At 43.3% G+C, this 24,414-nt stretch overlaps 1 protein-coding gene across 1 annotated transcript in view; it reads left to right on the top strand.

Moving 5' to 3' along the window:
• Positions 1-20,341, top strand: part of LOC144772589 (collagenase 3-like) — a 35,135-nt gene extending 14,794 nt beyond the window's left edge. Inside the window, exon 6 of the mRNA XM_078657016.1 lies at positions 19,868-20,341. Coding sequence (XP_078513142.1) covers positions 19,868-19,965 — 98 coding nt within the window. The 3' untranslated portion in view covers positions 19,966-20,341. The remainder of the gene's footprint in view (positions 1-19,867) is intronic.
• The last annotated feature ends 4,073 nt before the right edge of the window (positions 20,342-24,414 follow it).

Here is a 24,414-nt window from a genome sequence, read left to right as displayed (position 1 = left end):
ATCATAATGAACTCGCAGTGATCACAATGCACTCACACTGATCACCATGCACTCACAACATTCACCCGCTGACCCTGCTCTCACAGTGATCACTCTGCACTAAAAATTGTACCTCACCCTGCAGTCACACGAGCACACTTCTCACCCTGCACTCATGTGACACTCCACTCACCTGTCCCCCCCTTACTGCTCAATCTGTAGCTCACTCAAACAAGGCCATCACTAACCATGCACTAATTCGTCCCACTCTGCACTTACAGCCGAACCCAAAAACATATGGTCACCTCACTCACCCTGCAGTCACTCCTTTTACCCTACTCTCACACTGTTGCATTGCTCACTGTGCAGTCATATGGGCACTCTTGTCACCCACACAGTGCAGATGGTTAAAGTGCCTGGTACAAAGAAGATGTACCATGCACATCACAGAACTGAGTGTGAGTAAACTATGAATAGCGCTATAAAAAAATGAAATGTTTGTCAGACAGGTGCTATACAGAGATGAGGTGTATTGTTGGTGAGTGGTAGTGAGGGAATTCATGGAGAAGGTGGAAAGACTGTCAAGCCCTGGCTGGGAGTGTTAACCTCCCCCCTGAAGTTCGGGTCTAGTGGATCCCCTGCTTCTGCCTATTATTTACATTTGTAGTGCGCTACTGTTACCAAAAGGTGTCCTGGGGCTAATACCTATCTGCCTGCAATGTGAGAGAGGTATCCGGGGTTGGGAGAGGAGAGAAGAGAGGGATGGAAGAAAGGGGGTGAGAGGAAAGGGGCATGGGTAAACTGCTTAACTCTGCACAAGACCGCCACGGATTGAATGCACCCTTGCTGCTCCTGGCCATGGCCAATTCAGCTTCTAATGTGGCAGCGCGTATTCCTGCGGATTGGGAGGCCCTTCACAGAGGTTGACTAGACATCTTTCTGATGTTAATTGCTGTATTTTGGTTATAAACTGGTACTGATGGGGTGAAATCATTCCTCAGTATTACTATGTTTAAAAAAATTCTAAATAATAAAGCAATGCTACCCCAAAATACGCAGCATCACAGAACATTATTTACATTTTCTACTCACACAATTTAGTCAAGCCTGTCGCATAATTTGGTCCTCACCTTCCTCATAACCTAGAGGTTTAGAAATTTTTGTCAGGAGGGGGTCCTTACGTTTGAAAATGTTGACAGGGGCGTCTCGGCATCCAAAAGTTTGATGACCTCTGCTCTAGAGTCATGTTCGCACTATATAAAACTTTATAAAATAAATCAATAAATAAATACATTCTTGTTATTGTTAAATAGTGGGTGAAAACAATGCCCATTTAGCCCCCTTTCTAAGATTTTGATATACGTTAATACTGCATAATTGGGAATAGGACGAAGCACCTTAAGTATATCTTCAAAGCACTTGAATGACATATTTTGTCACTTTGTCTTCTTGGTTTTGCTCATCGTAGGATTATGCTATTGGATTCAGTCTCCCAGTATGTATACCTGTTCCCCTTAACGATTACTTTGAAACTGGTTGTATCAAATGAGCTTATTTACCTTTCCAGTAAGGCTTTGGCAAGTTGGTGCACGAAGTGAACCAGCGAAGGGAAGACTTTTTTTTAATCAGTGTTATATAGTGCGAACTAGACCCGAAGGTATCAAAGCGCTTTACATAGCACCAGTTGCGTTACATGAGGACACATACATTTTTGTTAGGCACGGGGAGATTGAGAGATTTGCCCAAAATCACAGGACGTTTAGCGTCATTGCCAAGACTCGAATCAGTTTCCCAGATTCGAGGTCAACCGCCCTAGCCGTTAGGCCAACTCCTCTCCCCAATATCGTACAAAGTAAATATCATATCTGGGCAACAGAGTATATTTACTCCCCCCACATGTATGATCAAAATGTATGGATCCAGAGAAAAGACTATACCTTATTATTCTGTCTGAAGAACACCATCGTGTCCCAGCAAGGATGTCATTTTTTGATCCACTTCAGTAACATATGGCAGGGGAAAGTGGAACATTTTACATTATATACTAGCTGTACCCGGCCACGCGTTGCTGTGGCTCAGTCTGGTTAAATGGAAGAGAAAGAAAACAGTAAGCGCACGTTTCTAATACGTTTAATTTCACAATGCTTGTGGGTATACAATATCTTTTTGTCCATCCTAATATATGTAGACTATTGTCTATATGTGTCCCTTGTATTTGTTGCGCAGCAACCAAATCGATAAGGTCCGTTCGGGTTGCAAAGTGAACCAACTCCTCCCCCCTCCCACCACCCACTTCCCGGTCTGCCATCCTGACACCAACTGTCTATTCCAAAATATGTAGACTATTGTCTCTATGCGTCCTTTCTTAATGTTGCCAAGTGAACCAACTCCTCCCCCTCCTTCCACCCACTTCCCAGTCTGCCATCCTGATACCAACTGTCCATCCTAATCTATTTAGACTATTGTCTCTATGCGTCCTTTCTTAATGTTGCAAAGTGAACCAACTCCTCCCCCCTCCCTCCACCCACTTCCCGGTCTGCCATCCTCACCCCAACTTTCCATCCTAATATATGTAGACAATTGTCTATATGCGTCCCTTGTATTTGTTGCGCAGCAACCAAATCGATAGGGTCTGTTTGCCCTTTCCATTAAAAACACGCGCGTATTGAACAGCAGGTATTCGAAACCAAGGTTGTGTATATATAAACAAGCGCTAATGTTGCAAAGTGAACCAACTCCTCCCCCCTCCCTCCACCCACTTCCCGGTCTGCCATCCTGTCACCAACTGTCCATCCTAATATATGTAGACTATTGTCTCTATGCGTCTAATGTAGTTGCGCAGAAACCCAATCGATAGGGTCTGTTCGTCCTTTAGATTAAAAACGCGCGTATTTGACACGGACATGTTCGAATCCAACGTTGTGTATATATAAACACGCGCTTATTTGAATTCAACGTTGTGTCAAAATTTCAAATCAATCGGTGAAGAACTTTTGTAGATTTAAGATTTTTATCAGACACACATTGACATTTTTATGTGTCTGTTTGTGCTTTTGATAAAAAATATGCGCGTATTCGACACGCGCGTTTTAGAATCCAACGTTGTGTATATAAAAACATGCGCATATTCGAATGCAACGTTGTGTCAAAATTTCAAAGCAATCGGCGAAGAACTTTCGGAGATTTGAGATTTTGAACAAACGAACAGTTACTTTTTTTTATATAGATTAGTTGTCACCTCTGATTGTGCCTGTAAGTCTAAAGGGCTGGGTTCTTAAATGTAGAAAAACGAAACACACTAAGTAATTTGTCCCGTCAGTGGAAAGTTGGCAAAATTGTTTTTCGATTTGTGCTGCTACAGAGCCAACCTGAATTAAAGCTATACTGCTGGCTGCCTTTCCTCCAGTGACTCTATAAAAAGCCCAGCTAAGCAAGTTTGCCTGCTTGAGGACAATGCCGCCTTTTTCGAAGCCAGTTACACTGTTGTAGTGCACACACTGACTCACTAGAATAAGCCACCTGAGAGGAGCAGAACCAAATGATATCACAAAGCACTTTCTCTTTCACATGAAAACTCAAAATCTGAGGAAAAGTGACAGAAGTCTTTTCAACTACAGAAGTGTCCCAGACATTTTTCATTGCCCGCAGGTGAAGCTGTGCAAAGGGGAAGGTGGTTTCCATCGTTTTCATATCACTGGATCTGGGAGAAGACTCAGAGCTTTTGAGAGGGGAGTCTAACCGGTGTTATCTTAAAAAAGGGACTGGTGGAAGGTTTACAGTAACGTGAAAGAGATAAGGTTTTGAGTTTGGTAAGAATTAAACCAGGAATGGAGAGAATTCTTCAAACACCTAAGCTCCTTAAGGAAAGCACGACCTAGTTGAATATAGCTTTCCAGCTTGTCCTGTTTGGAGCTTTTGTATCCACCATATGCGCCTTCCACTGGACTTTGTAAGAAGAGTATCTGAACCTCTGAAGCCCTTGTTGCTATAGCCTCCTGCTTTGCTCCACTGAAGAAAGATGGGAATCAAAAAAGGGACTACGTCTGAATTAGAAATTGGGATAGAGGCGAGGTGAAGAATTCATCACAATAGTGAAACATCCTCAGAGTCTATAAAATCTGCCAACTTTGAGAAACACTCAATCCTAAAGTAAATTCTGACTGGTGAGACCCACGCATGTATGACGTTACAACGCATACATTTACAACGCATGCCTTTACAACACAGTATTTACATCACAAAATCCATTACATCGCAAGACACTACATCGCATTTTTAGAAACTACCTTTACAACGCATTCCATTACATTGCATAATACCTTTACAACGCATACCATTACAACACATACCATTACATTGCATTTAAGGTAAGTATTGGACAGTGTGGGGGTAAAAATTACTATTCTAACTCCATGGGGTGCAACAGTAGGGTAAGTGTTGGATAGTGTGGGGGTACTATGTGTTGTAATGGTATGCGTTGTAATGGTATGTGTTGTAATGCCTGCATTGTAGTGACATGCGATGTAGTGCCATGCGTTGTAATGGTATGCGTTGTAATGCCTGCATTGTAGTGACATGCTTTGTAAAGGATGTTGCAATGTAATGACTGCGTTGTAAAGGTTGTTTCCCGAGGCCCACTAATTGTCCCAGGCTTCAAAGTGTGCGTAGGTCCTGGTCTACCATGAACATTGACTTTGATAGGCACTCTGATCTTATTTGGTGTTTGTTGCTTATTTGGTTTCTTGCTTCTATTTAATGTTATTTGGTACCGCTAAAAATAAACACACATTTCTTTGGGGAACTGTTTACTTCTCAAGCCTCAGATCATGGGTGTTAAACAGAGCTTGTGATTGAACTCTATTATGACCTAACCAGATTGTGTTTATTAGGTTGGTAGGGATACCACACCATGAGTAATAAACATGTTTTTTTGTTGCTAAAAGTACTTTTAGACTATATACAACATAGAAATAAAGGAAAGCTAATTTTTGGGCAGATATTAAGATATGACTTTATGCAGCTATATCACTTACAATCACAAAGGCAATTCAGAATCAACATAATGTGAAAATAGGTAAATAAAAACGTACACAAAATTACATCTCTAAATTCTGGATTGTAGTTCTGTTACAATTTATTGATGGCTTTGGTTTGCATCGAGAAAAAAGTGGGATTCTTATGGACTGGAGCTTCAAAATGTTAAGCAACACCAAACTGCAGCATACCCACATAAAATCTTTATTATAATGGCTATTATTGATCTAGAAGTATAAGCCTCTAGCTTTTACTTAAAACTTAACTAAGTTACAAAATTGAAAAGCTTGTGTTTGGTCCGGGTAGGACCTGGCCTGGCAGTTCGAGCTGGACTGTTCCCATGGGGAGCAGGTTCAAGACGGAATTGCCTATGGCTGGGTCCAAAACTGGAATGGCATGGTGAGCAAAAAACGATGGATTTAGGGCTTGATCTCTGTACTGGGGATAAATGTTTGACATTGTTTAGCATTCTGCCCATTAATTGTTCTTTTTGCATTTGTCACCCTGAGTGGGACGTGTATGACCATACGTGGGACTCATGCTCACCATGCCATTGGAGTCAAGCTAGCCTGACCGATGAGGGGTGATACCCCCAAAACTGGTCCCAGGATTCTTGTGTCCGGTCCTGGGAGGACCTGGTCTGGCCGTGCGGGCCGGGTTATGACCATGGGGTAAAGGGTCAAGACTAATTTGCATATGGCTAAGTTGAAACTGGAATGGCGCGATGAGCAAGAAATCTATGGATTTAGGCCCAGAGGTGAATGTTTGACATTGTCCAGCAGTTTGTCCATCAATTTTTCTTTCTACATGAAAATACTAAACATCTCTACGATCTCATCAACTGGGTCTAGATATAGACATTGAAAGGCATTGTTGATAGGGAGGAGACCTGAGGGGCACCGCAGTCAATAGCATGGGCTTTAAAGCATTGGCTTGAAAGCATTATGGTAGTATAGCCACAGATTGAGTACCTTGTTGCGGTAAAGAGGAGAGCCATGAATTTACCTCTTCGATAACTCCCGTTTCCTTCAAATGGGGCAGACATTGTCCACTCCATCTAAGACACTGACATTTAATGTCAAAATTCGAAGCCAAACAAAATACACTGCATAACTAGTCTTCCTCCAATGAAAGAGGGAAAAGTTCTATTCATTGAAAGAGAAGGACTTATTGGGCTAGGTCACGTTCATTGAGAAAGGAAGATATTTTTTGGGTCGGGGAGGTCTTAAAAATCAACAATTAGACCAGCCACGGCCCGTGGAGGGAGTTCCTTTGGGCATAAAGGCGGGGCGAGGGAGGGGCACCGGAATATGGATAGTGAAAGGTTAGTAAACAATTTAATAAGAAATTTGTTTTATTTATTAAATTGTTTACTTACCTCACATTATCCATGTTCTGGTGTTTAGCATTCCCCACCCTGCCCCTCCCCCGCCCAGCCTTTCTGCCCCACGGAACTCGCTCCATGGCCACGTCTGAATTAGACTACGTTTACTGCCAAGATGTTAAAATGTCTGAGTAAAGTTTAAGTCTGGCTGGAGAACTCCGCTCCCCTCGCAGAGTTTTTCGCACTCTGCGTTACGTCGAGCTCGCAGAGTTTTTTTCCTCGCTCGCGTTTGTCAACGTCAAGTTGGTGAGCGCGAGGGAGGAGAATCCACTTCCGGGCAAGATTTTTCCTCATTCGGGATCACCAACATCAAGTTGGTGAGTGCGAGAGTGAAAGATCAACCTCCCGGCGAGATTTCTCATCACGGGGGGTCAGATTTTTCATTGTGAGTGGTCGCGCATGCTCACAACTGCTCGGGTGAGAAACTGTCTGTTTGCGTTGAGAAAGCTGCACCTCGAATAAAAATCTACTTGAGCGGATGAAAGGAAGCAGCACCTGCTTGCCCTGTGCATGGTGACGGTTGTGATGATTGTACAGTGTGGACAAGCACCTGGCACTGAAAATCATTGTGAATAGCATTTATCTAACGCACTCAGTCGCTTGTGGAGCTACGCGTAGCGGGACAGAGATTTTCTGCACTTCGAGGAGTTCCGCATTGCGGAACTCCGCATACTCTCCCCAGGCTTAGTAAAGTTCGGAAAGTTTAAAGATATAAAGAATGTATGAAGGTTCCTTTTCAGAGAAGTGCCTAGATTTACAAAGGTTTTAGGATAGGGTTTGCATTACTTTTTTAATGCAGACCTGACACAAAATCATTTTTTGGGATTAACAAACCAACGTAACGCTGCTTTGTACTCCTCTCTGTGAAGGGGGCGTCCGATGGGTGGTATATTGATGCAACCACCAATGGGTTTTGATGCAAAACCTTATCTACTAACAACAGTAGACCGAGTTTTGCACCAAAAATAACACCACTTGAAAGCAGGTGTTAAAAGGAGGAAGACTTTTATTTCTCCTTTATTTTCTGACTTTGCATGTATGCTACACTGTACAGCACACATACAGAGTGGGGAAAGTTTTACAGCCTGTCTAAGCTTAGTAGTTTGTACTGAAAACAAGCCCTTCCAGTACAAAGCCTGTGCCAGACACATGTAAACACCCTTTGACCTTGGTGCAAAGATATGTGCAGAGTGGACCCTTCCTGAGTATGCGCTGGTGCTAGGAAGAGAGGAGGAGGGTGCCTCATCTCTGTAGATATGATGCTCCCATGCTCTCTCCCTGTCATATAACGCAGAGCAGCAACTTTGGGTGCTGCTTTGCATAGTGTGACAGTTACTTAAATCTGTGCCCTGAAGTTTAGGAGGATATGCTTGTGCTGAATAAATGTTGAAGCAGAGCAGCGAAAAAGAAATACATTATTATAGTTTAAAAAAATATGACTATAGGTAGAACAACAAGAAAAAAATAATTTGAATGAAGATGCTTCAACTATTTTGAACGTTCAGTACATCTGATCACTGGAAACCACTGTGTGATACATGGAAGTTGGCAATGTTGAGCTTTTGATTCCAGTGCTGGTACGATTAGTAGAAAGCAGCACAATCTGATTGCATTGGAATGTATGCCCCGGTCCGACTCGGTAACCAGTACCGTTGAACGGAGGGCGGGACAGGAAGAGCCAGGCACTTCCACCTACACGAGCGGTTAAGGCTCTAGCTCTCCGACAGGAAGGGCTACTTAACCCTCTCATCGCTCTGAGCGTGCAACGGTCGCACGCAGGGGAGCGCTTAAGGCAAGCCAAATAGAAGCCCGTCTGCACCCGCCCGCGACCGGACGAGGCCAGGGGCCATGGCTCTAACCACTCCAAATATAGGCTGTCATCCTAATAAACGGGTGAGCTATTCCCCGCAAGCTCTTTTAGATTTACAGAGAACTCCTCACCCGGGTTGTATGAGGGAGGTGGGGTCTCTCCCGGAGGGGCCATTTTCATGTCGTCAGTGTCAGTTCCAGGCACAATACGATGATTATGCTGCTAACCATCAAGCATCCTCACCGGGGGCTGGCCCTAACACGTAACTAGGATGGAGAAACTTGCTCTGTAATATTAGATCATTGCCTAAGCATTATACGGAGGTTTGGGACCTTATCTCATCTCTACAACCTGACCTATGTTTCTTAACAGAAACATGGCTTAAACCCCATTCGGTTCCCGCTATCACTCTAGGGATCCCTGATGGATATAAAATAGTCAGATTAGATCGCCACATTAACACAGGAGGTGGCATAGCTATAGTACATAGGAGTGGTAAAGCTATCTCAATATTAGACCAATACTGTACCTCGGATCTGGAACTGTTGATCTTTAAGATCAATATTTCAGCACAGGTCAGCTGGAAAGGGGCTCTGGTGTACCGCCCCCCTGGCCCTTGTGCAAATTGTTCCATTTCTTTAGTGGTGGCACTGGCCCCACATGTTAATGCAGGCAGCGACTTTATACTCCTTGGAGATTTTAATATCCACAGTGAATTGCAGGATTGTGTGGAGGCCCAGTCTTTACTCGCAGATCTCTCATTATTGGGTCTAACACAGCACAACATCGGCCCCACCCATCAGGCAGGGCATACTTTGGATTTAATCTTTTCCAATTTTCCCACAATCAAATGTCTTCCTCCCAGGCAGGTTAACTGGACAGACCATTTTATTTTGGAATTTACTATGCCTAATTCTCGCAAGCCACCCCACCAACCATTGCTGCTACCTATCAGGCAGAGTCAATGGCATAAAATGACCCATGAGGTTTTCAAGGAGAGGTTTGTAGAGCCTTACATCGCTCCCATCGAGAATATTGAGGTGGCTTTAACCAAATATAAACTGGCAATCCATACAGCGGTAGTCACCATTGCTCCTCTGAGACTTTACAAACCACGCCCCGCACAAAAGCAGGAAGTATGGTTCTCTGAGCATTTACGGTCTCTTAAACAAGCTTGCAGGAAGCTTGAAAAGGTGTGGAGATAGTCTCATTTGGAGGCTGACAGGAACTGCTACTGGATGGCCCTAACCATCTATCATAAAGCTATCAGAGCAGCCCGCAAGAATTACATTGCTTCCCAACTTACAGCAGCCGGTAATGCTCCTAAGGTTTTGTATCAGATTCTGCAGACCTTCGTAAAACCAGCAGCCTGCGAGAGTTCTGATCTTTCATCACAGCAGCTATGTGACGATATTTCCCTTTTCTTTACAAATAAGATAGATAGGATCTACGAGAAAATTACCAACTCTAATCTATCTATAAGTCAGCCTGTAGTACTGCCCCAGGTCGTGAAGGGAGCGAACTCCGGGGTTCTTACTATGTTTCCTGCCATCTCTTTAAAAGAGGTAGAAGACCTGGTGAGCCAAATCAAGAGTGGCTGTCCATCTGACCTTATTCCAGCCAGAATCATGCCGGTGGTTGGCAAGGCGCTCGGTCCTGGTATCCAGTGCCTTGTCAATCTCTCGCTTGCTGAAGGCTGTGTCCCACTGGAGTGGAAAAAGGCACTGGTAAGACCTATTCGGAAAAACTCCTCTATTCCTTGGACGGATTTGTCCAACCTCAGATCAATATCTCTGCTTCCATACTTGGGAAAACTCACAGAGAAGCATGTGAATAAACATCTTTCGAATTTTATCGAACAATCTGGGAGCCTGAACTATTCTCAGTCCGGCTTCAGGCCGAGTTATAGCACTGAGTCAGCATTGCTGTCAGTTACGGATGACCTCCACATGTACCAGGACAAGGGTTACTCGGTGGTTCTGGTACTGTTGGATTTATCGGCTGCGTTCGATACTATACCTCACAACATCTTGCTCGGACGTCTTGCAGAGATCGGCCTTGAGAGTATGGCACTGGCCTGGTTGAGGAGCTTCCTACCCGATCGCACTCAATGCGTTAACATGGGTGCGTTCCGTTCAGCGGAGGTAGAGATCACAAAGGGGGTGCCACAGGGCTCTTGTTTGAGCCCCACTCTTTTTAATATCTATGTGGCCCCCCTGGCTAGGATCATGAGAGCTTTTGGTTTCATCCCAGTGTCATACGCGGATGACACACAGTTCCTTTTTTCCGTTTAAATCTCTTACCTCCGAGGTTAAAACATCCTTCTCCGAAGGCATGAAGGCAGTCGCCCAGTGGATGTCTTCAAACTTCCTACAATGTAATGTGGGTAAGACTGAGGTCATGCTCTTCGGGGAGGCCAAAATCTTACGGACCCCTGATTGGTGGCCATCAGACCTAGGCCCGGTTCCCGACCCCAAACAGGTGGTGAAGAATCTGGGGGTATGATTAGACCAGGTGCTATCCCTAAAGCATCATAGAAACAACATAGTGGGATCCTGTTTCCATGTTATAGGTCTCCTCCGTAAAGTGTTCCCCCCCTACTCCCTAATTCCACCAGAAAATCCTTGGTGCAGGCCCTGGTGCTTAGTCGCCTCGACTATTGCAACGGGCTGTTGGCATCTGCCAACGACTGAGTATTAACTAAACTTCAAGTGGTACAAAACACTGCTGCTAGGCTGGTCCTTAATGCCCCTCCCAGATCTCCCTCAAAACCTCTTCTGGATAAGCTACATTGGCTGTCAGTTCGCCAAAGGGTAAAATTTAAGACATGTTGCGTAATCCATAAGAGTTTACACGGACTAGGTCCTTCATATCTGGCAGAAAAATGTGTGCCATATAATCCCGCCCGTACCCTCAGATCTAGCAACCAGCTCCTCCTCAGAGTCCCTATTGCAAAAAAGACAAGACAGGGCGGCAAAGCTCTGTCGGTGGTTGGTCCTGTACTATGGTATAAGCTTTCTCTTATGCTCAGGCAGTGTTCAGACCACCTGACTTTCAGGAAAACGCTGAAAACTTTCCTGTTCCAGAATTAGTCCATCTTTAAATGATTGCTCTCTTCCATCTGCTACTGGTGTTTGTGTGCAGAGATACTCCTTCGGGAGTCGATTCAAGCGCGGTATAAACCCACAAATAAAAATAAATAATACGTGCCTGCATTGTAGGAACTCTTGCGTATGTTGAGGAGATTTCAGCCTTCTCCATGCATAAGTTCTCTCTTCCACAGTGTCTATGCTACTCCGTCAATAATTGCAGCAGAAGGTGAGCATATCCAGCATTTGCTGCCGGAGGAGGAACAGATGGTGGGAGGGACTTTTTGACCCTCTTGTGCCATTCCCCTACTCATATCAAAGGTGCCACCCTCGATGCTATTTTGTCTAGCAAAGATCTGGCCTCTCTCTCTAATATCCTTCCCGTTGACTGGTCTGATCACCACCTTATCCTCTTCACCTTGAATAGCTCCATTACTCACCCCACCCCAACCGGCAGTCTACCCATGAAACCCACTCGCAACCTTCACCTTATTCCACCTGACGAACTGGAATCCACAATTAAAACTCGCTTACTTCTCCCCCCTCTCTCACAGCACCAACGACCTAACCGAACATTACAACAATTCTATTCTTGAAGCCCTCCACCAAAATGCCCCAATCAAACTCAAACAACAAAAAAACAGCCCTCCCAAATCCTGGTTCAATGCCGAACTCAACAATGAAAGACAATCAGAACGTGCCTGGAGGAATCATCCCACCCCTAATAATCTAGCTCTCCTTAGAAATGCCAGAGCCCAATACAAAAAACACATCTTCAATGAAAAAGCCTCCTTTCTCCGGTCACAACTTAACCAGGCTAGAAACCGTCCAAGAGAACTCTTTAACATCTTTAAAAAACAAACTTCCTCTTGCCCTCCTAAAATATTGGCCTCTGTTGAAAGATGCGAAGAAATTGCCAGCTTCTTTACGTATAAAGTTAACAAGATCGAACTATCCTTCTCTTCCCCCCTCTCTCAATCCAACCTCCCCTCAACAAACACACCCTCCCTAACATTCCTAATACACCTCTGTTCTCTTTTCCCCCTCATCACGATCCCTCTCAACCCCTCCCTGCTCTCCCCCAACTTGACTACACTCTTATGGACCACCTTGCTAAAAACAATGCTTCATGGAGTGAATTTAGTCTAGAATCAGAAACCACTATCATCAACATCATTTCTAAACTCAAACCATCCTCTCATTCCAAAGATCCTCTTCCCACCCACTTGGTTCAAGAACTCAAATACATCATTGCCCCAATATGGACCAATATCATCAACTCCTCTCTTTCCACTGGCTGTGTTCCCGCCTCCCTTCAGCTAGGTCAAATCTCCCTCATTCTTAAAAATACCTCTGCTGACCCTAATGACCGTAACAATTTACGCCCTTCACTTCCTCTCCAAAGCCCTTGAAAAATGTGTCCTGTCACAATTAGATAACCATATCATCTCCTTCAATCTCCTTGACGCCTTCCAATCCGGTTTTCAAAAGGCATGCAGTACCGAAACTGCTATGCTCAATATTACAGATGACATCCATTGCTCTCTAGACAAAGGTGAAGGCTCAATACTAATCCTCCTTGACCTCTCGGCTGCATTTGATACTGTCCACCATCCCACCCTTCTTAACACTCTCAAAGATCTCTTTGGTTTTGAAGGCACTGTACTCAAATGGTTCTCCTCGTTCCTTCAAAATAGATCACAACAAATTAAGCTCAGTCACTGCCTCTCTAAACCCCAACCTGTCTCACTTGGTGTCCCACAAGGTTCTATCCTCTCCCCAACCCTATTCAATCTTTTCATGGAACCACTCACCCTCATTTTCAAACAAGCTAAAATCAGCTACCACCTCTACGCCGATGATACCCAACTATACTACAAGATCAAATCCCACAATGACATCCTTCACCTCAATGATACCCTGAATAGAGTCCAATCCTGGTTCCATCTTAATCATCTCAAACTGAATCCTAAAAAAACTGAAATCGTCATTTTCACCCCCAAAAACAATTCCCCTCCCATTCAACTCTGGATCAATGATATCAAAGCTCTTAATTGCTCCCTCTCCACCTCTAATTCTGTCAAATCCCTAGGCATCAGCATCGATCAGAATCTTACTCTCATCCCCCACATTAAAAATGCAGCCAAACGTGCTCTTTTCACCCTACACCACCTCAAAAAAAAATAAACCTTTTATTCCAGCTGATGACTTCAAAATCGTTGTCCAATCACTTGTCCTTTCCAGGATTGACTATGGTAACGCCACACTTGCTGGCACTCCTAAAATCCATCTGGCTCCAATTAAATCTGTTCTCAACCTAGCTGCCAGACTTATTTCTGACTGTAAAAGATTTGACCACATCTCCCCAGTCCTTAAAAATCTCAATTGGCTCCCAATAGAAGGACGATCCACCTACAAGATTGCGTGCATTACTCACAAAGCTCTTCACCAAAACTCTCCCTCCTACCTTTCAATCAAATTACAAAAAGCAGGGTGCTCCAGGTCCCTGAGAAGCACTAACAGTCAGATTCATGAAAGAAAATTCGGCTCGCAAAGGGCCAGATTCTGCGAATCTGGCCCTTTGCGAGCACAATTTTTGCATTTGGGATTTATCATCCCAAATGCAAAGATCGCTATTTGCGAAATCGCATATTTGCGAGGAATTGCATTTAAGGAATCTCTATTTGAGATTCCTTAAATGCAATTGATTAACCATTTTTAAATTGCGAATTCGCAATTTTTGATCGCTATTTACCACGAAGTCTGACTTTGTGGTAAATAGCGAAAAAATAGAAAAAAGCACTTTAGTGCATTTTTCTCAATTGCATGTTACACACACACATGTCCTTTGGACATGTGTGTGCGAAACACCTGTGTAAATTTGCATTTCAGGGGTGCTACAGGGTGTCTTTTGGACACCCCTGGCACCCTTGAATTCGCATCCTTATTTGCGATTAGCTAATTGCTAATCGCAAATAAGGAATAACTCCCCATTCATTCCTATGGGCCTGTAGCTGTAGGAATCGCATTAAATATTGCGATTCCTACATGAATCCCGTTTTGCGAGTCTGTAATAGCGATTCCTTATGAAAGGCTATTAAAGACTCGCTAAACGGGTCTTTGATGAATCTAGCTGTAACTCACTTGTCCTGATCCCTCCAAGACTCAAATGTAAAAAGACCCAATCCCGTGCATTCTCGGATAATGCTCCTTCGATTTGGAACTCTCTCCCCAAAGATCTTCGCTGCAAACCCTCTTACCCTCTCTTCAAAACAAGCATTTGCAATGCAATAGGTCTCGCATTTTTGGAGTTGGAGCTATTGACATTGTAAATGGCAATATTTTTCAGGTATGTTTTTTAAGTGCAGTGATAATTTAAAGAAACTAGGCTATTGCTGGTGTTTGTAGACTGGAATACCAAAGTATTGCTGCCCTGAAATCTGTGCTCAGAAGGGATACCTATTAAAAACAAGCACTGGCGTTGCCAATAGGTTTCGCATTTGGAAAGTTGGAGCTATTGGTTTTGTAAATGACATTTTATATTTATATATTGTTATTGACAATGCCAATAACGATATATAAATATAAAATGTCATTTACAAAACCAATAGCTCCAACTTTCCAAATGCGAAACCTATAGGCAACGCCAGTGCTTGTTTTTGAGCTATTGTCCTTGCTTTTTTTTTTTTGGACACATCCTTAGGTAAAAACATTTCCTAGATGGCTGCCTTTGAATGTATGTTTGTGCAGATTAATGTATGGGCGTTTTGCTTTTTTTCAAAGTATAAAATAGAATTCCGAGATTGCCACCGTGTTTGAGCAACCATCATGAAACATTTCCCCCCAAAATTTAACCAATTATTTCTGGATGGCCACCGATGTGTCCCTTTCTACGGCAATCATCATAACATGTTTTTGTATGATGTCGTCATAATTTAGTGTTCCAAAGTGGCAGACGGCCGTGGTAAATTAAGGAAATAGTGTGTATGTGAATGCAACACAGAGATGCAAGCTGCTCTTTAGTACTGGCAGTCGCAAAAATAATTTAAAAAATGTGAATGAAACATAAATAAAGCAAGGCGTGTTGGGGGTTGATTAATGTTTTGGAGCAAAAGACCAGTAGGAAGGCCCTGTCAGGAATGTGCAGCTGTCGGGTATTCACAAAAATAAATAAATAAAAAATAACAGTGGGAGGAGTGAAGAAAGCAATGCCCTGCCATGGAGTGCTGAAACCTAAATTAAACAAGCCGTAATCAGCACTGAGCATGCCTAAGCCGGCCACTCGCAGCCTGGAGTGTAAATCATTGCTTATCACCACCAACAGCCTGTGTCTTGTAGGTCAACGAAAGGCTCTGTGGTAGGCGACAGAACATGTCCGTGAAAGGCACAAGCAAAATGGATGACCTTGGAAGGCTCACAGAACTCGAGGTTGATATGGTCTCATCCTATTGAACGTATTTCTTGCGTAAGGCGGGCGCGCGCCTGGATACATAATATACTTTCGGCTGCGGAAAAGAATGAGCCACCGATCTGCGTAGCGGTTATTAATAGTTAAAGAAATGCGTTTTTCAAGTAATGATGCCGTTATGCTGCGTTGCACGCACCTTCCTATTTTTGCGGGTAAGCCTTTTCTTCTCTTAATGAAGAAAGGTGGACCTCTGAGAAAAAGACAAAATAGCTCAACTTAAAAAGCAAAAGCTAGAGCTACGGAAAAGCCGAAAACAGGAAGTGAATTGGCGTATTGGTTTGAAATTGCGGACACATTTCCTGCCAATTACTACCTTTTAAACTTATTTGTTTCATGTCAGCAGTACAAGCTTCTTGTCATAAACGCCTGGTGTATGGAGTACTAATTTAGTTTTATATACAATCACAATAGTTTTCTTAGACAAGGTGAGCGCTGATTTACGATGTAATCTTCACGACTTAATGAGCCGGATGGGGGCGGGAGAGCCTGGTGGGGGGGCAGGAATGCGCGAGGGGAGGCAGGTGGATTAGGAGGGAAGCCTGATGGGGGCGGGGAGAGCCTGGGGCGGGAATGCGAGCGAGGGGAGGCAGGCAGACTAGGAGGGAAGCCTGATGGGGGCGGGAGAGCCTGGTGGGGGGGCGTGAATGCGAGCGAGGGGAGGCAGGCGGATTAGGAGGGAAGCCTGATGGGGGCGGGAGAGCCTGGTGGGGGGGCGTGAATGTGAGCGAGGGGAGGCAGGCAGATTAGGGAGATGTGCGTGCTTGTGTGGTCACGTGACCCGCTTTTGTGGCCACGTGACCTCACATGCACTGTGAAGAAACCGCAGTGGTTTCACTAGACGATCGAGCACTTGAATTCTCGATCCCTCAATGCGCTTGCGCGCATTGTAGGCCACGAGACCTAAAAAGACTCAAAGTACTTCTTCTCAACAAATATTGGGATACCTAATGTTACTGATTCCGACTCTGCTCACTCTTTTTTCCTTTCTTGTTTCACTCCTATACCCACCCCTCTCCCTCTTCTCTTATTCTCCCTCCCCCTCTCTACACACCCATCTCACTTTTAAATTTCAACATTCACCGTCCCCTTAATGATCTCTCTGTTTCTTTCTCCTCATCGCTCCTTTGAATTCTATGTTTTATCCCATGTGAGTATTCTGCACATTGTTAATCTTATCCTGATATGTTGACCTACTTTGTAAAGCGCTCTGATACTCTTGGGTCCAGCAGCGCTATATAAAACCTTTTAAATAAAATAAATAAATAAAAATAAACAAATAAAATAAATAAATACATTGGTTTCCTCCTTCATTCTGCACAATCCGCTATCAGAGAAAGACAGTTTGATCAGGAGTAGAGTTAATGGTAGACAGAGCTGCTGATTAAGTTTTCAGTTTTGTGAAAATTAGATCTTTCAGATGGAGGGCGATGGGTAGAGATAGGTTAGAGCATTCTTTTGTGTGCTGCAGATGGGAAACATTGTTAAGAACGCGGTGTTTACACCGCAGTGCCTTTAGAACGCTGCCATTACAACGCAAGTCGTTACTACGACTTGCGCTGGATGGCGCTGTTGGGCAAGGAAAGTTGTAATTTTATATTCCAACACCTTCCCTACTGTTACGTGGACTGGTGTTGGAATATAAAATTATAAGATTCCAAAATCCGCGCCCTCCAACGCAAGTCGTTGTAACGACTTGCTTTGTAATGCCCGCGTTGTCAAGTACCGCGATCTTTTAGATCGCGTTGTACTGACATACATCCGCTGCAGATTGGTCAGCAAGCCTCAACTAGTATGCTCTAACTGTATTAATGACCTGCACAATGGACATTACCATGTAGCTCTGACTTAGGTAGCAGTCAAATATTTAATAATAATGCCTGACATTTAGTTTGCTAACCCGATAGTAATGTAAATCCCAAACATTAACCTGCATGTGGATGTCACCTGTCAGTGAAGATATTTAAGGGTAGATGCATGCTTCCATTGTACAAGCTACTAATAATTTACCCACCCTACTTTCGAGGGAAAGAGGCAAACACAAGATAACTGAGGAAGGTATTTTTATTACATGGATCACAGTGGAATAACCTTGTCTCTGCTAAACTAGATAATCAACTGACCAATGATGACAGATGCTAGTGGTTAAACTATTTGCAACCATTCCATCTATCACTTTTTGTGTGCTTGATGTCAAGGTTTAATTGGCTATGGGTATACCCATATGAGAGCCTGTGTTCACTGTGCCACTGGAACCAATCTGCACCTGACTGAGGAGAGTCAATAAAGCTGAAACTAGCATTTGGATGCATGTATTAGGGTTCAGAGAGGACCTGGCTTGGCAGTTCTAGCTGTCTGCATCTGTTGGAGCAGAATCAAGGCTGATTTGTATATGGGGGAGTCTAACCTAGGGTGGCATACAGGGCAAAAACCCAATGGATTGGAATGCTTGCCTGAGCAATTGCCAGTAGCTAGACTATTTGCAAGCATTCCTCCCATCACTTTTTGAGGGGTAGATTCATATTAACGGCATGAGACTGGGTTTGAGAAGAACACTCACAGAGAAAAAGGATTGCCTCTCCTCAGTGGGGTGCCACCACCAGGCGCGGCCGGCACAGGTTAGAGTGATGGGGCTGAGGTAGGGTGACAAACTGGCATGAGTCCAAATTCAGGATGGTGAGTGTAAAAATTCAGGACAAAGGATCCAAATTCAGGACAGAAATTCAGGACAGAAAGTCAAAAATAAGGACAAAACAACATCGAGACAATAGGTACGTTTTACAGACACATCAGAGGAGGTAGCGCAATAGTATATAAGTATGTAAATAGACAACCAACATAAGTACAAGTTAAAATAAGTTCATATTAAGTTGCGATAATCGTTGACTTCACAGTTTTCTCTGTATGCATGCAGCTTTGAGCAACTGTGCAGGTATTGATGTAGTATATATCACTGATGGAAGCAGCTTGAGTCCCACCTCACCCTCTCCACTCTGCTAACTCCACCAACTGAGATACAACCTCCAGTTCAATCACTTATTGGACGGGATGTTACAAAGCTGCAGTTTTATAGTCAATGTTGTTTTTTTTAGGGCACTGCTGCAATTTCTGAGTTGTTGCAATGATGTTGCTAAAATGCACCTTTGCACTGCAACATTTTACAGTGTGACTGTGCACTTGCTTTGGTATATGCTCCCGGGTGGTGATTTATGGCACTGCTAATATCAAGTGCCACAGCACCCTTCACTTGTCAGATCTGCTGAGATGCCCAAGTTGCACCATTAGGGAGGCTAGTTCAGACATCTTAAAAGTGCTTATTTGAACTGCTGTTGTGTGGTCAGAATGCAAATGGATAACGGATTCTAAGCATCTGTTTTTGTGCCTCACTTGCATTTCTGTCTCTTTCAGGTATTAGCACAGTTGTTGTGGAGCATATTACAGCCATGAGAGACTGACACTGGAGGGGTGGGGGGAGTATGAGGAGAGAGGGTGTTGATGTACGCTTTTGCTGTCGTGGTGCCCTTTGAGGTTATCCTGTCACTGCACAGAGAGGCCCATTATCATTCTGTATGTGATAATTAGGCCAACATACAGAAAAATAATGGGCTAATAGCGGTCTGTGCCAGGTTTGGGGGGGGGGCTGCTGTAGGCCATTGAATTCACAGCAGAAGCGCTAGCTGGCCCCTGCAGTTACAGAACTCTCAGGCCATTTGCAGGGGTTCAATGTCTAAAATTACGGACAAAAGGTGTCTGTTAAAGAATGTCTCACAGACAACGGACAAGAGGCCCAAATAACGGGCGGTCCTTAAAATTTACCAACAGTTGGCCACCCTAGACTGTGGGGAAGGGCGGGGTGGGGGGAGTCGACAGACGACGGGATATGTAAAATTAAATAATTAAAACCACTTTCCTTGCGCTTGCTGCATCGCCGAGATGTAACAACTTCATTGAAACATCACAGTGAACTTTTTGATTTTGATGACTCATATCATTAAATGTAGTATATATATTAGAAAGCTAAGGTTTGCCTGTCATATACATGTGTGAGAATTTTAGAGTGTTAAACTGGAGTGTCTCATTGCCTATTTTTTGTTTGTTTGTTGTAGGAGCAAAGAATCCGAGTGTTGGGTGCACTCCTCAGACAGAGCCGATGAGATGTGAACCAGGCTTGCCAATTGATGCAGTAACAGATTTACGTGGATGAAAAATTATGTTTGAAGACAGGCAACTTGTGTCAGACCACAGTTCATTTACTGCTATGAAGTAACAGCGGTGGCAAAACAACAGTTGTGGAAATTAAGGGGAGAACCTATCATTTTTGGGATAGGAGGGGAAGGAAATATTTCACAGAGATAAAAAAAAAAAGCTTTGCTGCTAAGCAACAAACTTAGCAAGTGCAAATGCATGTACACCTGAACTCTTAATCTTGATGTAATTACATATATGAATACGCTATTGTATGGGAACAATTCACAATTCACAGGGAATTAAAAAACAACTGCTAGGAATAGGCAACGGTTGCAGGTTTCCAGAATCATTTGTACAGTTTTCTGTGAATACCAAAATGAAAATACGTTTACTACAAAGATAATGGTAATTGTTCAAGATGCAACTTTGTTTAAGACTCAGGCCCCACGTACCTCAAAACAATGATTTATAGCTGCACTGCTCCTGACTCTCTTGGAAAAAGGAAGTAATACTTGTTTACGCTATTACCTGAAAGGTGTAATCGTTAGATACGTCAAACAGCTCCTCAACGCACAAACCCATGGCCTCTTAGTACTGTGCCTAGAAACACAGAATGAGACAAGGAATTGTATCAGGGGCTAAGATGAATGAGCCTGAATGTTTAATTTAAGGGCTAGAAAGGGATGAAAAAATAGAGGAAAATTATATGAAAGGGGAGGGAAGTTGCAAATGAGTGGACATGCTCACACTAGGATCATTTTGAGAAGGATTCCTGACAGGCACACTAACCTAACCGAGCCCAATGACATTCTGAGGTTGTGCTGCTGAAACCCCAATAAGTTGCACTGTGCAGAACAGTGGAGTGGGAGGTACAGAAGAGCACCTCAGCTGCTAAAGTGTCTCCCACCAGCTCGGATTGTAGCTTAGATAGGAAAGGAGCATGAATTTGGTGCCAATATATGCAGGAACGTAATCACAGGTAAACGTGACTGTGGAAAGGTCTTTGAGAGACTGGATGATGAACCCGCCTTCCACCACCAATTACATTCTAGTTACAAACAACCGTGCCTAGCCCACCTGAAACCTGCTTAGGACCATGCATGAAGACAGAGCAGAGCCCCTTGCCTGCTTCAAGAAGCCTTCCTGCAATCACCCGTAGAGCTCCGGAAGAGTTTGCTCCTCCTCCTCATTGCATTGGCCTTTGTTCTAGAACTTGTGACTTCAGTTTCCCGACCAGGTCCAATGGATTTGTGGACCTGCAGTGGAGCTCTGTGCTGTGCATTACAAAAGGTCATCATGGACCTTTAGGATGGTAAATAATTACATTGTATCTTCAAAATGTTTTGGCTGTAACCATCAGTGTAACATTTGTAGTTGAATTTGTAAAATGTAGGCGTACAAAATATCATTATCGGATTTGCATCTTGTGGATATTTTCATAATTTACATTATTTATCCTTGATCATTCCTAGGTCATTACCGTTTTACAAATGTAAATCAGGTTATGTTTCAGACATGCACATTTTACACCCACTTCTGTCCATATTCATGCAAGTTGCACAGGTGGAATATACACACTCGCAGAACAATTAGCGCATGCACAGTTCAAATGACTCTAGGCACACCTTTCACTTTTTTGTTTCTTTCAAAAGCATGGCCACTTTTCGCATGTGCTAGTTGTGCCTTATTGAGGTCGCAAGCCACTTTGCAATTAAACAAACGTTTCGTGATTCTAGCTCTTTGTGTCCAACATCTGGATAGTTCGGTAGTGTTGGGACACCCCTATGTATTAGTAAAAGAAACAGTGCTTAAATAAATAAAAGCAATGCTATGATTTGCTTGTATGCATTTCACCCAGCTGTGGCAGTGTTTTAGGTAATAATGCTGGCAGCTTTAGCTGCCTGGAAGACCTCATGTGATCAGTTCTTCAGACAGGTACAAAAGCAAAACGTTTAGAGAGAAAGTGTGCTTTAGGTCAGCCCCCTTCATACATTGGCGTTCATGTCTTCTTCATGCTTTCTCATTGCTTGGGTGGCTTGTCCATCAAGGCTAACACATTTCGTAGATTGTTAAATTGTCCCCTTGAGTATTGTTGATGGGGCATCAAGATGTTCTTCAGTTAAGCTGCAGATATGACATGGCATGTAGCTTGTAATTAATACTTTGTGTTTGTTCTTTGATGTATTTTGTGTGCTACCACAAGAATAAATTGCACATATACAGTCTTTCTTAAAGCTGCAACAGTACTACCATTTTGATTAAAGAAGAACCACATTGTGAAAACAGAGGACAAAATAAAATTGATATTTCCTGTTCTCTTGTGTTTTCATAGCGGGTTTATTAAACTGCAGTGTTTTACTGTAATCAAGCTCATCAATGCCAGTAATCACAAAGTAGTGTGAAGGCATGCTTTATTTTAGGGATTGTTAGGGCAGACTTAAATAGGATACCGTATATGGAGCTGTATTTTCATAAAGGTATTTATTACAATTCCATGACTTTTAACCACTACTCATTAACCCTACATTATATCTACCATACCATATCGTACCTAACCTACTATACATGTCATACCTACCCTAATATAACTAACCTACTGAACTTGCATATTTGCATACCATACTTACCCACATTAATTATAGTACTATGTAACATACTAACCTACGTTACCTGCCTACCTTACATAACCAACCGTATCTACCTAGCATGCATACTATACCTACTTACAATACATACCCTACTATACCTCTCTACCACACATATCTACCATACCAATGTAGCAGACCCAACCTCCCTTACCTAAACTACTCTACCTACCATATCTACCCTACTGACCTAAAATACCAATTCACCATACCTATGTGGCCACCCAAATACCACCTACCAGTTCTAATCCACCTTACCAAAATTCCCATGCATAACCTCCTTACCATACTTACTATGTGTGCCTACCTTCATATCTGCCTACCACCCTTAACCTACCATACCTAACATAATGTATTTAATCTCTCATACCTACCTACCAACCATACCTAACACACTATACCCAATTACCAACCTTACCCACCTATCATACCACCTACCATATATACCTTTCCTAGCTACTCAACAAACCTACCTTGCCTGCCTACCTTACCTATCCTACTATACCTACCCACCATACCTACCTACCACAGATACCTAAACTACAACACCTAACATACCTAACCTCCATCCTTGTCTAATAAAGCTATCTACCTACCATACCTCCCATACCTTCTATGCCTACCATCACTAAGTACCTACCCATATTGTGCTCTACTGTCCCCAACATACCTTACTTATATACCTGTGTAACCTATCATAGCTACCCATGAACCATATCCACCTACCATACCTACCATATCTAGCTACCTACTTACCATAAGTACCTACCAATCCTCACCTGCTGTACCTACCCCCAAACCTACCATACATAACCTACTATACTATACCAAACCCGCCACGTCTACCTACTTACCACACTTATCATACCTAATGTACAATACCATTAATAACTACCATACCATATCTAACAAACCTCTCCACATCAGTGTATTGCTTTGCCCACTTGCGTAATCTGAACTTACGCACACCACTTACTCACATAGAAACTCCAACACTCCACTGGAGGTAAAAATGAGCTTTATTAATATTGTAGGCAAAGGCAATAAGTCACTGAAACTAATAAATTCTTAGACACCGAGTGAAAGGCAATAAACAATGAATACACCACTCTATATACATAAATATGAAACTGTGAATACAGGTATATATACAGTTAATGTACAAAGCACCTCACCAGATGCGTCCGCACCGGAGAATCCAACATCCCTGGCCAAGCACTGGACACCAAGTCGGGAACCCTGTAGAGACCGGGGGCTCAGGAAGTAATCTCTCCAGGCACCAAAGTTGTCCCGCGAGTGCGTCCACTCCAAGACCGAGTTCCTGAGCTCCACCCCACAGACACCGCTTTTTATAGTTTAAATCAATATGTTCGAGAAGCCTCTAGCAGGCGCTCTCGCCCATCTATTTGCAGGTGCTGGCCTCATCTCTGCATCAGACCCACCCAGACAGACCTGGCCAGATTCTGTTTTGGGCAGTGCCGAGCCAAAAGACATTCCTTTCCCACTCTCCGGCCTTGGAGACTTGCACGGCCATCCTCCCTATGTCCTAGAGATAAGTATGGAATGCATGAAAACACTCTGAATGTACAACATAACCTCACGAGGTAACCTCACGAGATGCCTCGCACCTGCTTGCACTGGTTTACGTGAAAAACATGTTTATTTTACTGTTGAAATGTAACTCCAGGTCAAGGCAGCACAAAATGGAAGTGCGATGCAACAAAATGGAAGATCAGAGCATTGCATGGAATCGAGGTCAACATGTGATTTAGCATGTGTAAAATGGCAAATGCAGTACATTCCACCCCTTGACCTTCGAT

This window comes from Lissotriton helveticus, chromosome 8 (assembly GCF_964261635.1).
Source record: "Lissotriton helveticus chromosome 8, aLisHel1.1, whole genome shotgun sequence".
Lineage (NCBI taxonomy): Eukaryota > Metazoa > Chordata > Amphibia > Caudata > Salamandridae > Lissotriton > Lissotriton helveticus.
This window is presented reverse-complemented; position numbering and strand designations above follow the sequence as displayed.